General features: G+C 35.4%; 1 protein-coding gene across 3 annotated transcripts in view; it reads right to left on the bottom strand.

Moving 5' to 3' along the window:
• Positions 1 to 514: 514 nt before the first annotated feature.
• The window catches only part of LOC123565052 (uncharacterized), a 69,929-nt gene continuing 55,977 nt past the window's right edge, over positions 515 to 14,466 (bottom strand). For 2 of the 3 annotated variants that reach the window (XM_053551451.1, XM_053551453.1), the window contains exons 15-27: positions 14,092 to 14,246; positions 13,187 to 13,337; positions 12,134 to 12,268; positions 11,620 to 11,799; positions 10,326 to 10,433; positions 9,610 to 9,738; positions 7,424 to 7,624; positions 6,472 to 6,573; positions 4,818 to 4,925; positions 3,711 to 3,811; positions 2,980 to 3,037; positions 1,842 to 1,948; positions 515 to 1,480 (exon numbers count right to left, since the gene is read on the bottom strand). In XM_053551451.1, coding sequence (XP_053407426.1) covers positions 895 to 1,480; positions 1,842 to 1,948; positions 2,980 to 3,037; positions 3,711 to 3,811; positions 4,818 to 4,925; positions 6,472 to 6,573; positions 7,424 to 7,624; positions 9,610 to 9,738; positions 10,326 to 10,433; positions 11,620 to 11,799; positions 12,134 to 12,268; positions 13,187 to 13,337; positions 14,092 to 14,246 — 2,121 coding nt within the window. In that variant the 3' untranslated portion in view covers positions 515 to 894. Of the gene's footprint in view, positions 1,481 to 1,841; positions 1,949 to 2,979; positions 3,038 to 3,710; positions 3,812 to 4,817; positions 4,926 to 5,049; positions 5,125 to 6,471; positions 6,574 to 7,423; positions 7,625 to 9,609; positions 9,739 to 10,325; positions 10,434 to 11,619; positions 11,800 to 12,133; positions 12,269 to 13,186; positions 13,338 to 14,091; positions 14,247 to 14,466 lie in introns of those variants that run through there. The other variant, XM_053551456.1, reaches the window with a different exon arrangement.

Raw genomic sequence — 14,466 nt, 5'->3', positions numbered from 1 at the left:
TGTTTGAATGGGAAAAAGGCTGATAATATTTTTTTCCTGGCCATGTAAAGTAAGTTGTTGAAAACATAGCTTCTGCGGGGTAAAAACCCTTGTCTAAGGAGTAGTTATATTAGTATGATTTTTTACATAATTATGGCTCTAGGACTCAAAAATAAGCCATTAAACCTAATCAACTCATGTGCCGGCCCCCTTTGGTTGAGCATATTTACATCAGACCTTATAGTATGACTGTCACTGGTCACTAAGTCAAACAATCGTCAGTGCATATGTTTTAAAAACATTTCTTGGTGTGCTCCCTGAAAAATGTTATGGGGGGTGCAAATCATTACCCCTTTATCCTTCCGTCTGTCTCAAAAGTTACTGGTAAATAATTTATATCATCTATATTTTGACAACAATTACATTTTTTTATAGACAAAGAATCCCATCTCTGCAATAATTCCTTCCCTGTGAGGCTCTAGCCATATTTTTATAAAGGAAGGGTCCTGGAAGAGTATTAAACTCGAGATTTTGTCAAATGACTCATTTATTCAGAATAATTTAAATACCATCACTTGACTCTGTTATTAAATACAGATGTACTATTACAGTATAGATGACTGATACATGGCTTACATGTATATTTTGTTATTAGCTTTTTTATCGAGGAAAGTCTTTATAACTCTGAAGTAACACGAAAAAAAAATTGACAATATGCAGGAGTTACATCATGCAATATGTTCTGCTACATTTGTGGTATTTAGATAAAAAAAAATTTACTAGAAAGTTTAATTATGACTAGCACATACCGCATTACATGAAGGATTTGATAAGTTTTCAGAATCTGTGTAATATGTAATATATTGCACATCGTTATTGCACTTAACTGGGATAATATGGGAATGTCCAATTTAGTTATGAAACTGACATTATAGCACTTAGAACACATCTTGGACAAGCCAGTGGTAGACAGCCTTTTCTACCATAATACTCTCTTATCACAGATAATGTTTCTGACAACTTTATATTGCCAATACTTGAGTCTTTATTCATTCTCTCCAGCTCTCTTGTAAATGCTATTTTAGTGTAATAATGTCCACAGGTGAAAAAAACAGCTGGAGTGACTTGCCCCTGACATTGATCTGGATCACTCAGATGCTCATGCAGACGATCAAGCTCACTGTGTGTGACATAGATGTACTTCCTGCCATCTTGACCTTTCCGTAAGTTCTGCATGATGTCCTGCCATAACTGATCATACGGCAGTTTGTCACCTTCTAGCATTGCAACTGGTACAGAATTAAGCTCTGTACTCCCTAATTGCTGAAGGGTAGTTGCGGCACTCGATTCCCTCCAAGCATCCGTCTGCAATTTATTCAAAACTGATGATGAAAGTTTTATGCAGAATTTTGTTGTGAAAGAATCTAGGAAAGCTAGTGTTGGTTCATTCAGGGAAGGCTTTACAACATCTGTCTTCTCTTCTAATATCTGTTGTGACTTTCTGAAATAAGACGAAACACAATAATTTGTAAAACCAATCATCTAAGAGTGTGACTCTCAGCCAATTACCAATATTATGTAATCTCTCAATCCACAATCCTGTGTATGGGTTCATCTAGTTCATGTACATTTGTTATTTAATCATCTATAAATTCATTCTGGCACTTTGCATATTTGCCATTCTTAAGACTAGGTCAAAGTTACAGTCAGATATGGGCAACATACATGGTCTGATTATTGCAAGTTGATGGGGTTCTACAACCAAATGATTGTAAAGCAGAAATATTCATTGTAATAAATTTTTTTAATATTATTTGTCCTTTATATCACTTCCAAGGTTTAATAGAATGTCTTTTGCCAACCTGAAAATGATGGTTGCAAGTTGAAGAGACAGATCATCCAGAACAGAATCCAGAAAGGCTTCTAGAACAGAAACTGGGCACTTCCCTACCTCCCAGTGGTAGAATACCTGAAAATATAGACAGAGCTTTTGAGAAAAGTTGTATTATATGTAGACTAGCTCCTAGACTATGATATATCTTTATTTCTTTTTTATGATCAAGTGTAGTGAACTGAGCCAGTCTATATCCTATGTCCAATATCATAACATCAACATCATTCCTCTGTGAAAATCTCTAAAATAGACTGACTTTTGTCTCTATGAAATTGAAGTAAAAAAAAGGGGGAAAATGTAGAAATATATTATCAGTCTAGTGGATAGTCTATATTATATGAAGCTCAAAAGCAAGAAAGATGAATAATTTCTGATTTTATGCCCCTCAGAATGGTGTTGTTTTGGAGAGCACTTGACACAGAACAGCCATGCTGCTAAACTGATCTATAGATTAGTTCTAGCATTATAATTTTAAGACACTTCTTTAAGAACAAGAGCTGTATTTTGAGCACATACAATCCCACTAAGGCCTGTTGGAGGTGACTGTGCAATTTTAAGCCTTGAATCTTCTATGATCACTGATCAAATGCTCTCAACAACTATTTCAGGATTATCAACTGGCCATAGGGTCAACATACGAAGTTGAACCTCTGTATGTCCAAGCCTTCTGAAGTTACTGTTTGAAAACAATTTCAACCTCAAGGCCATCGTTACCCTGAATGATCTTTCAAAAGCAATCATCCTATGAAATTTGATGGCCTCAGAACCAAGCATTCTCAAATAATTAATCATTTAAAGAAAACCATTACCTTGACCTTTGATATACTGTTCCCTGAAAGGGTCACCTACTGACCGCAAACATTCATCCTATTAAGTTTGGTGACAGTTTTATTATCCTTCTACAGTTCTAAATCAGAAACAGCTTTCAATCTTTGAAATACTGACCTTCAAAACAATAGGGGTCATGACTACTGACCATCGGAAATTATTTGGTCCCAGAGCCAAGCGTTCTACATTTACTAATGTAAAATGTTATTTCTTCATCTTGGGAGATTTTATAGAAACGTATTGAAAGGAAACCACGAATACAAAAAGATGAAAACTACCTGATGCAGAAAGTTCTTGTATTCCTCCTCATGTGATGACTGCATTTTATTCACCAAACTATGAAACAGAAAAAAATCCCCATCAAGCATTTTAAATTTTTTTTTCCTTCCTTGACAAGTCTTGGTGTAATCAGAAAATAGCATTTTTTTTTCATCAAGATGGATTTGTTTGTACAATTTCAGTTTTTTAATCTCCAGTTCAAAGTCCTTTTTAATAAATGGAATTATTCCTTATCATTAATTCTAATAATGACAAATAATGTTTACTTTCCATAAATTATTATGTCTATCTACTTGTAGCAACAAAGAAATAGGGTTATCATATTTGATTTACAAATTTACATATTAGAATTGAAAGAAGCAAATTTCAATTTATTAAAACACTGAATCGGTTATATGCCACACAAAATATATCCATGGAATATATATCCTTTTTATCATGATTGTTAAAATTAATGAAAACACGCTTCTGCTATACAGTCAAACTTTGTTCTCTCAAACTTGAATAGTTTGGGCACTGCCCGTTGCTGGAACTCATCATCAGGTCCAAGCAAGGTCCCTGTATAATGTATATTGTTAGATGGCCCGGACAACTGATAACTTGAACAAATTTTGCCTGGTCCCTTGAGTTTGAACACGCAGAGTTTGACTGTATATTATTACTAAGTAATAAAACTGCATGACAATGATTTATTCAGTTGAAACAATCTACAACCTTCATCTATACATACCTGTAGTAGTGCTTAATGACTTTCAAACTTGTGCTAGCAAAATCTTTCTTTTCTTTACAATTACTTTTATCCCGTAGCACCATAAGATGGAAGGCCATGGCCTAAAATAATAAGAAATTTTTCATTAATATTCGTGGGGGACTAATTTTCGTGGTTGAGTCAATTCACGAAATTTAATCCCAATGAACAAGTAAAATTCCCATTCATTTTATGTTCAAAAGTTGAAATCCATGAATTCATATCCCCACGATATGGTGGTTTTGATCAAAACCACGAAATTTCATGCCCACGAAATTGAATGATTTTACAGTATAATAGTGGATTACATCTGAAATGTTTACAGTTTCAATCACAGTGTCATATTATTTCATTCGAACAGAACTACTGTTGAAGGCAGAAGAATACATATTATAATTGAATTTTTTTTCTCAAAAATATCTTTCAAGAAAGGCAATTTATATATGTAGGTCATTTTCGGGTTAAAAGTGAATTTTCTGCTTTTGTGGTTTTGGGGATGTATGATTTGAAGGCAGGGCTCTGACAAATTCTTTGAAAGCAAGTAGGACAAGATGCTTAGAAATTTTATTCATCCTGCAATTCACTAAAGATTCTTCCACGCAGTCTGGTCAGGATCCATGCTGTTCGCTTTCAGAGCCTATAGCAATTAGAGAAACTGTTAGCGAACAGCATGGATCCTGACCAGACTGCGTGGATGCTGGTCGCCAACCCACTATGTTGGTTTTCTCATGGCACGGCTCAAACACTGAAGTATTTCACAGTTGTAAACAATAAATTAACTTCTACTTTCGGTGGCTGATGTTCCAGCTTTACTATGGTTCTATTTTCATAGAATGTACTATATTTTTGGTAGAAATTTGCACTGATTGCACAGGACAAGTATTACAGCAAGTTCTACATATCCACAGCTGCTTTCTACTCGTATTTATGCGGAGACAAGTAGATTTATAAAGCCCTGACAGGATTTTTAATTTTTTTTAAAAAACAAGAATAGTAATGACAAAACTATGAAAACTTATTCCACCATGATTCATAGTGAGGGCACAGTTTTTTTACTTTCAAAACATTAATAATACATTTTTCTGTTACCTGTGTATAATTCTGCAGGAAGTTGCTGATACTGGCTGCAACACACCAGTCCTTCATGTCAACAGCATTTCTCAACAACTGGTTGCAGTCACATAAATTTGGCACACACTGTAGTAGAAAAGTTACAGTCACATAAATTTGGCACACACTGTAGTAGAAAAGTTACAGTCACATAAATTTGGCACACACTGTAGTAGAAAAGTTACAGTCACATAAATTTGTCACACACTGTAGAAGAATGTTATAGTCACATGGATTTGGCACATACTATGGAAGAAATGTTACAGTCACACAGATTTGGCACACACTGTAGTAGAAAAGTTACAGTCACATAAATTTGATACAATGTAGCAGAAATGTTAAAAAATCAAAATTTGGAACATATTGTAGTTAAATTCTTTGACAAACACTAGTCACATAAATATGAAACATTTTAAAAGTCACATAAATTTTGAACAGGCTGTAGAAACATACTGCCAAGTTGGTTAAGGTTTTTTTCAATTCTCAACAAATTTGCCACCCTCTCATAATATACCCCTGTGACAGCAAAAAGACATTCAATTTCAAAATACACTACATACATATTGTGTGTGACTGCAATTTTGACTGATTCAAGGGCCATTACTCTATTAATATTTATCAAAACTGGTTGGTTATCAAACTTGACTTAGATTTTACAGAAATTAACAATATGAGCCGTGCCATGAGAAAACCAACATTGTGGGTTTGCGACCAGCATGGATCCAGACCAGCCTGCGCATCCGCACAGTCTGGTCAGGATCCATGCTGTTCGCTTTCAAAGCTATTGCAATTAGGGAAACTGTTAGCGAACAGCATGGATCCTGACCAGACTGCGCAGATGCGCAGGCTGGTCTGGATCCATGCTGGTCGCAAATCCACTATGTTGGTTTTCTCATGGCACGGCTCATTTATGTAAATCTGATATATCTCCAAGAAAACTATTACAATTATTATAACTGAACACTGTAATTTCAACAGTTCTGATAAATTCAAGGGCCATAATTCTGGAGATGCTAATTTAATCTGGCTTGTTATCAAGTCTGACTTGAAGTTTAAAGAAATACAGTCATACACATTAAAGTGATAAGCATTCTGTGTAAATTTTAGTTCCAAGAAAAAAAAAACTATACTAATAAGAGTAAATGCTGTACAGTTTCACAAGCTTGAGTTATTCAAGGGCCATAACTCCATAACTATAAGGACTATTATGCTGATTATCAAACCTGGGTGAGATATTATACCCATAAACATAGTATACACATTCTCTATAAATATGGTTGACATCAAAGAAAAATTACTCTAGTTATTGGGAGGATACAGTCAATTTTGACTGCATCAAGGGCAATAACCCAGGTGATACCTGCCTGAATGGCTGGTTATCAAACTTGTCCTAGATTTTATAGAGAAAATTTAGAAGCTGAAATAGTGTTGGTGTGATATTTTAAGAATCAAGAGTAAATGCAGACATGATACTGACATACCTGTAAAATGATTGGTATTACAATTCTGTTATACATACCTGTATAATGACTGGTATTACAATTCTGTTATACAAACCTGTAAAATGACCGGTATTACAATTCTGTTATACATACCTGTAAAATGACTGGTATTACAATTCTGTTATACATACCTGTAAAATGACTGGTATTACAATTCTGTTATATGGCATGGTCCCTATCTCAGCAAGATTTGGAATGTTTATATGTGTGTCCGTACCACTCTCTTCATCAAGCTAAACCATATAATCAAAGTTTGTTATACTTTGCAATATACCAATAAAGACATGTAATTTAGACTTAGTATTCTCTTCTTTGTTTTGAATGTGACATTTGATTGGCTGACTAACAAACAAAGACTCCATAGTATTTCACTTTTGTAACAGAAATCAGTTAAACTTAGCATGCTCCTTGCATAGTAAAAAGTGAAATAAACAGGACTACTGCTCAGCAATAAAGGTCCCCTTCCATAAATGGCATTTGTCATATTTAACGCCTTATGAACAACCTTTTTAAACTGAAACAAAACTGAAGGACCTGCATATGTTTTATGAAAAAAATCTCTTGTAGTTATCAAAAGATCTACTTCTTTGTCACATTCTGGAATATTTGTTGCCATAGCAACCACATTTGTTTCCACAGCAAAGTAATAAAATGACATGCATATTCTACATCTATCTGTGAACCGAATTCAAAGCAAAAATACCTTGTATATCAAGAATATATAAGATTATCACAGGATCCCAGTTTGTATGACCGAACTTCCAACTGCCAGAAGGCATACCGAAAGTCCCCATAGTGAAACACCAGAAAGGGACTAATAAAGAAGATTATCTTGTCAAATGGCAGATTAGTGCTCTGGTTGGCACTTATTGCAAAAAGATGACACATCCACAGATGCAGAAGTTTCAAATATACTGTCCAATAATGTGGATTACAAATCGAAGAAATTCCTTTTCAGTTTTTTTTCCTAAGGAAATGTTTAATACTCTTCCCAGTATTAATTTACTGAAGGAAAGTTCTGTTGTTCAAAATATTTGGAAAATGTCCATTATACTAAGCTATCAAAGAAAGTATCACACTTACAAAAGATAGACTCTCCATTGATTCTGAAATACTGAAAGATTCTGCCAGTGATCCACTTTGCCATGTTGAAGTTGGGGAGCCAGGCAAGAGATTTAACAGGGTTGGTACCACCACTTCTGTCAGACTCTGACTCACATTCTTTGATCCAGCTGTCTTGATGACCTTGTTTGACTGCCTGGCATCTGATGCCTGTAATCCTAACTGGAAATACAACACAGCAGATGTTAGAAGATTACATAACATGTAGTAAGTCAGTGGTTGCTCAGGAATACTCCGGACAAGAATTGCAGAACCTACAGACAGATGAACAGACGAAGTGCCAATATATATGCTTCCTATTTCAATTAGAATAAAAACCATCAACTGTGGATGATGACTTAAACTCAACAGTATGCAACACAGATTCAATTAATATATGTAAACGAGAGAGAAAACTAAACTGTAAGAAGTAGGTTCAGTGAATTTGATTTCCTGCCAAATAGATTGGTTTGTGAATGTGGGATAATACAGAAAGCGAGTTACAGTCATGTGCTAAATAATAATTATGTGAAGTTTGGTGATTCTAGCTAAAGTGCTTTTTGAATTATTAGCATTTTCAATTTTTTTACCAAATCAAGGGTAAAAACTGTTTTTACTGGGTCAAATTGATGATATTAATGTGAGCAAAGGTTATGTGCTAATTAATAAGTATGTTACGTTTTGTGATTCTAGCTTAAATACTTTTTGAATTATAAGCATTTTTAATTTTGGATGGACACATGGACGCAAGAAAAGACATAATTATGGACAATGCGAAAACAATATCCCTCTGCCTTCAGCTGGCGATAAATATGAAACACCATTTGCATAATTTACATTTAATATGTGTAATATAAAACTGGTTTTGTTTAGAAGTCGAGACCCATGTATTTCATATAAAAATGAAAACAACAATTCAAATCTTATATTAACACAAGTGTGTTCTAATGCTGCACTGAAATCTTTGTATATGTTTGTATATTGCATGGAAATGGCATATTTTTTACATTTTTAAACACTTCTCAAGAGTTAAAACAAATGAGACATGCCATGAAAAAACCAACATAGTGGGTTTGTGACCGGCATGGATCCAGACCAGACTGCGCGGATCAGGATCCATGCTGTTCGCTAACAGTTTCTCCAATTTCAATAGGCTTTAAAAGCGAACAGCATGGATCCTGACCAGACTGCGTGGATGCGCAGGCTGGTTTGGATCCATGCTGGTCGCAAACCCACTATGTTGGTTTTCTCATGGCACGGTCCAAAAAAAGACCACTTTACCCCTTGGAAAGTGGTTACAAGTTTGACTAGATGTATGTCCATAGGACACATGTGCCACCAGCTCCTGTCACTGTACGTGGTTTCATGACTCAATGTTAAACATTTTTAAGATGTTTGTAACACAATCTTTTAAGAACTTCATGTGTATTTTTCACTTAGTAAAGGACTATAACTCTGGCCTAGCTCAGTAAAATCCCAAACAGAACACCAGGTGCGCAGTTTCACATGCTATATTACAATCCCCTAATGTTTTATGACTCCAAGTCAAATACTTTTTGAGATACATGTGACACAACTTTGTATCCCATTTATGCAAATTTTTGACAATCAAGGGCCAGAACTCTGTCTGATAAAAATCCAAAACAAATTTCCATGTGCACAATATCGTATGCTGAATAATACTCCTATGATGTTTCATGATCCTATGTCATATACTGTTTGAGTTATGTGCAACACAACTTTTATGCCTTTTTATGCATATTTTTTACAAAGTCAAGGGCCATAACTCTGGTCTGATGGAGTGATATCTGTAACGAAACCCAAGATGCACAACTTCACATGCTGAATAATATTCCTGTAATGTTTCATAATACTGGGTCAAATACTTTTTGAGATACCTGTGACACAAACTTAGGTTCTTTTTATACCTATTTTTGACTCAGTAAAGGGCCATTACTCTGATCTGACTGTGTGAGATCCAAATTAAAACCCCTGGTGCACTGCTTCCCATGCAGAATAACAATCCAGTGAGGTTTGATGACTCTGGGTCAAATACTATTTGAGATATGAACAACACGAATTTGGTTGGATGGAAGGACGGATGGATGGACAAGAGCAACTCTAAGTGCCCCCCTAAAATCTACTTATTAACTTTAGATACTACACACCTGACAAAATTCATTCCTACCCCACACCCATATCTGACCGTCTATATCCATGGCAACATTATACTCTCCTCCCGATGTCAGATGTATGATGTTACGATCGTTGATTGTAGTTACCATTTGTGGTATTCTCTGAAAACAGTAGGATAGCCTTTTTAACATATCACTATATTTTAAATATAAACAGTTTGTCTGCATAATCTGCAGTTACAAATATTTCCAGGTCTGAACTCCTAACCCCTGTAGAAATATATTTGTTTGTTTTGGATTTAATGCCATTTTTTCAACACTATTTCAGTTATGTAATGGCGGACAGTTAACCTAACCAGTGTTCCTGGATTCTGTACCAGTACCAACCTAGCTGTTCTCACAAGTAACTGCCAACTTCCCCACATGAATAAGAGGCAGAGGATAAATGATTTCAGACATGATGTCTTTTATTAAATTGTCACTGAGAACATACACCATACCCCAAGGATCAAACTCATGACCGTAGATCTGTGCTCACCCTATATAGCCAAGTGGGCCAGCTTGTAGAAAGATGAAGCCATTGTATCACATAAGCATTATGATAAAAGAAGAACACCTTACATTAACTCATCACTAACTGGTTCCATTCCATTCCATATTTTCTAAGCATGATTGTTATAAATATAACTTTTGTACAACAAATGTGTAGCAGTCTTTTTGACATAACTTGGTAGCATCCAAACATTTACCACATCTTGTCGTGTTCCATTTCCAAGCTGACCATCAAGGTTCCTGCCCCATGTATACACATCACCATCCTTAGTTACGATACAACTGTGGAAACTACCACACACAACCTATAAATTGATATATACCACATCATACAGTCATATTTTTGTCCGCTTGAACTTGATGGGACCGGCAGGACTTGTTTGTGTTATCAGAAGTCTGAGCCACTGAACAATAAACATTATACAGGGACATTACCGGAACCTGACAATGAGTTTGAAAGAGGGGCAGTGCTCAAACTATCTGAATTGGAGTAACAAAGTTTGACTGTACAATAAAGAACCAAGTGCTCGCAGTCATGTGATGATGACCAAAATGCACAAGTTGTCAAGGGCTTCAAGCAATCCAACTATAGTAAATATAATGCAAACTGACTGATGACCACATGAACTGCTCCAGTGAGCCAGGATTCTTCAGCCATCACTACTCAAGTGAGCAGTTTTTCACTGAATCATTTGCATATTTCACTTTATTCAATGTAGCATCATCTTATCCACATTTTTTTGTTGGATTAAATGTTGCACGAACACAACAATAGGTTGTATCGCAACTTTCCAGCTTTTGATAGTGATGGAGACCCTAGGCATTATTTTATCACTGGTGGGTACATGTGTAGATCCATCAACCTTCCTGGCTACCTCACATGAAAGAATTCATCATCCCAAGCAAGTAACATCAACAACTCAGCCTAGGAGACCCTATCTGATCCATAAACTAGTATAATGGCCTATGCCCTTGCATATATGGCCTAGACTGTCATTAACTCTCACATATTTTTACAACATTGTCCCTATACTGTGTTTAAAACAATATTACTATTTTAAAATACAATAAAAACTTGATCTTTATTCAGTACAATATAACAAATAATACATGAAACTTTATTCCATAACCAGTTTATGGACTGGACAGTTAGATAAGATGTTTATGCAATATGAACCTTAGTTCTATTTTCTCCATATGATATTTCTAGTATGGTTGTTAAACAAACTAGTACTTTTAACCGTCAAATATTCTAATTATAAGAACTCAAAATTATAGCTCTAAAAGGTTGTGTAATTATGTTTTAATTGACATGAATTAAAGGTATACTTACTTTTCTAAAGATTTAAGAAGAATATCGTAAAGGTTAGGAATAACAAAATTCTACGTTTACACTGATATGCAATTTGCATGTCAGAAAAGAAGTAAATTTAATCAGACTTTCAGAACTTGAAGTGTCTGTGATTTGATATATATCAAACAAACAAATACCTGTTTGATTCTGCCATTCACATAAGTTGTATCAACTAATCTAGGTCTGAGATGACCGTCTGCTTGTTCAAAGTTACTCTGACCAGATTGTCGTGCCCGACGCTGACTATGGACAAAATGCCGCAAGCCATGTGGGTGACTTCCCCACTGATATACATGATTATGGTTGTCTACTGCTACCTAAGGAGTTACAAAAACATTTTTTAAGTTACCAGATGATCCAGTAGGTAGGTATAATGAATTATATGCAGATCTGAAAACTGGAAGTTTTTCAAAACAAATAGGATTTACATACTTTACCTTGCATTAACACAAAATATAAAAATTAAAAAACCTGAAGTTTTAAAATGATGCCATAATTAATACATAATTTTCTTACAGTCATACTTGGTAACTTGGTTACTGAAGCAAAGATCCTGTAGAGTAACTATTGCCTGTTTAATAAATGTATGAGGAGATGCAAATGAAGACAAAGTACTCTTGTACAATGAGTAACACCAAAAACAAAACTCACACAATGAAAAAACTTGGTTGCCATGGTGATGATTTTTTCAGGTATGGCGCTGACTTTGACTGGAAGTGTATGTTTGATGCTTGTTCCCAAACCAAGCTGACCGAAGAAACCACAGCCAAAGGCATAAAGTTCTCCCTGAAAAGTTTAAACATGCAAAGAAAGGACTTGTAAATTCTAATCTAGGCAAACTGTATTCGAGGCCAATCGCATTTCTCTTATCATCTGATTGGCTGATTCTGATAGGAACCTTGAAGCAGACCAATAGCATGGCCACATTCTGTGGCTGGTCTCCTAACCTTGAATTCCCCAAAAGTTAATTTCTTTCATATACAATGGCATAGGAGTGATTTCAAAGTTGTTGCATGTGTATGCTGGGGTGGGTGGGGAGGGAATCTATCAATATTTTCTTCGAAATCTTTAAAAAAATGTTTACCTTAACCACTGACAATAGACAACAGTCGCTGTAATTTACTTTTCGAAAAAGAAAGAATATCAGTACATCTAAATGCTCTTTCAAATATGCTTCTTTCACCTGTCTTTAATGTTTTCTACCAAAATAAATATTTTGGGGCCAAAAGTTTAGGGATGGGGTGTTGGGCATAATCATCTTGGCCCACTCTTCACTCCTAAACCTAAAACATATTCATACAATCAAACCGTAAGTAGAACCAGTCAAAATATAAATTCAAAGTCAGATGCATAATTTTATAACCCCTGGATGTATTTATGTATTTGACTTTATATTCGTCAGCTCTGTTATGTTTTTTTCAGGGTTGCTCTTTCAAGTGCAGCAATTAATTAATCTAATGCTTTTTTGTATAGGACTGTAAGGGCTGAGCAAAGAAATGAAAATCACCAGAATTATAACTGTCACCCTGATCAATTTATCAAATACATAGACACTTGATAAATAAATATTAAAGAAGCATCTTCTTTGACCAAAGAGATCTCATTTGCTTACCATGAGATTTAAGGAAATTTCACTCTATGTTCTTATGAGAGTTTCAGATTCACTGTATTTTTAAATTATATATCTTTGGACTGAATACCTACTTGTAGGGTTAGAGCCAGAGTATGACAGTATCCAGTTGCTATCTTAATGATGGACTGGTTACTGAAACTAGTGATCAGTTTTGGCACCAGTCTCTCCTCCGTGTCACCATGACCTAACTGTCCATGCACACCCCAACCCCAGCTGTACACTCTGAAAACCAGGACATAGTTAATTATAGCTGACAGTCTCAATTCCAACTGTCTAAACATGAAAGTATTAATGCAAATAAAATACTACATTTATTCATACCCTACCCACAGTAACTGCTGTGATATTGATGAATTACCTCTGCTTATCTATAATACAATGTACCATTTTAACCTCTGTAGCAAAGTGGTTACTGACTGATTCACTTGCTCCTCCCACTGTAGGTTTGAAAACTGTTGATTACAATAACATTTGAGCCGCGCCATGAGAAAACCAGCATCATTAGTGCATTTGCGACCAGCATGGATCCAGACGAGCCTGCGCATCCATGCAGTCCGGTCAGGATCCATACTGTTCACTTTCAAACCCTATTGCAATTAGAGAAACTGTTAGCAAACAGTATGGATCCTGAGCAGACTGGTCTGGATCCATGCTGGTCGCAAATGCACTATGTTGGTTTTCTCTTAAAACGTCATTTTGGGGGAAAATGCCGTTTTCAAGGGCAGATAACTCTTTTTCGATACCGGTGACCTATGATTTTTATTGCATTTTTTTGTTTCTTAGATGATTGTCCTTCAATATCCAAAGTTTAAAGAAATTCTGTTATTGGGAAAATTTTCACACCAAATTCTAGCATACGTCCTTAAACTGTTCAATTTCAACTTTAAATAAACCATCTAAAAATAAGGATCTTTTTTAGTCTATCTCAAGCACAGTCTTTAGACAGGTTAGATTGTAATTAGAAGTCAATACTTACTGAGCATCATCTGTAAGTGCTACAGTATGGTACTGTCCGCAGTCAATGGCAATACACATCACCTTGGACATCTCCTCTATAGGCATTGGACGCATGTACAAGTGCTTCGTTCCTAGGCCAACCTGGCCATACTTTGATGATCCCCATCCATACAGCTAGATATGACAACAGTAAAATGTAATATGGAATAACAAAACTTATTACTACACCAAAATAATATGAAAAAAGGCACTGCCTCAATCTGGAATTGATCCGACTTCAAATCATCCCATAACATTTGAAAAGAACTGTCTAATGACAAAATGGAAGAACACATGTTTTAATTCGATAGTAAATATCTCATTCAGTATATCGCATGTTACCACAGAGGGATTG

The sequence above is a fragment of the Mercenaria mercenaria genome, chromosome 1 (genome assembly GCF_021730395.1).
Source record: "Mercenaria mercenaria strain notata chromosome 1, MADL_Memer_1, whole genome shotgun sequence".
NCBI classification, from domain to species: Eukaryota; Metazoa; Mollusca; class Bivalvia; order Venerida; family Veneridae; genus Mercenaria; species Mercenaria mercenaria.
This window is presented reverse-complemented; position numbering and strand designations above follow the sequence as displayed.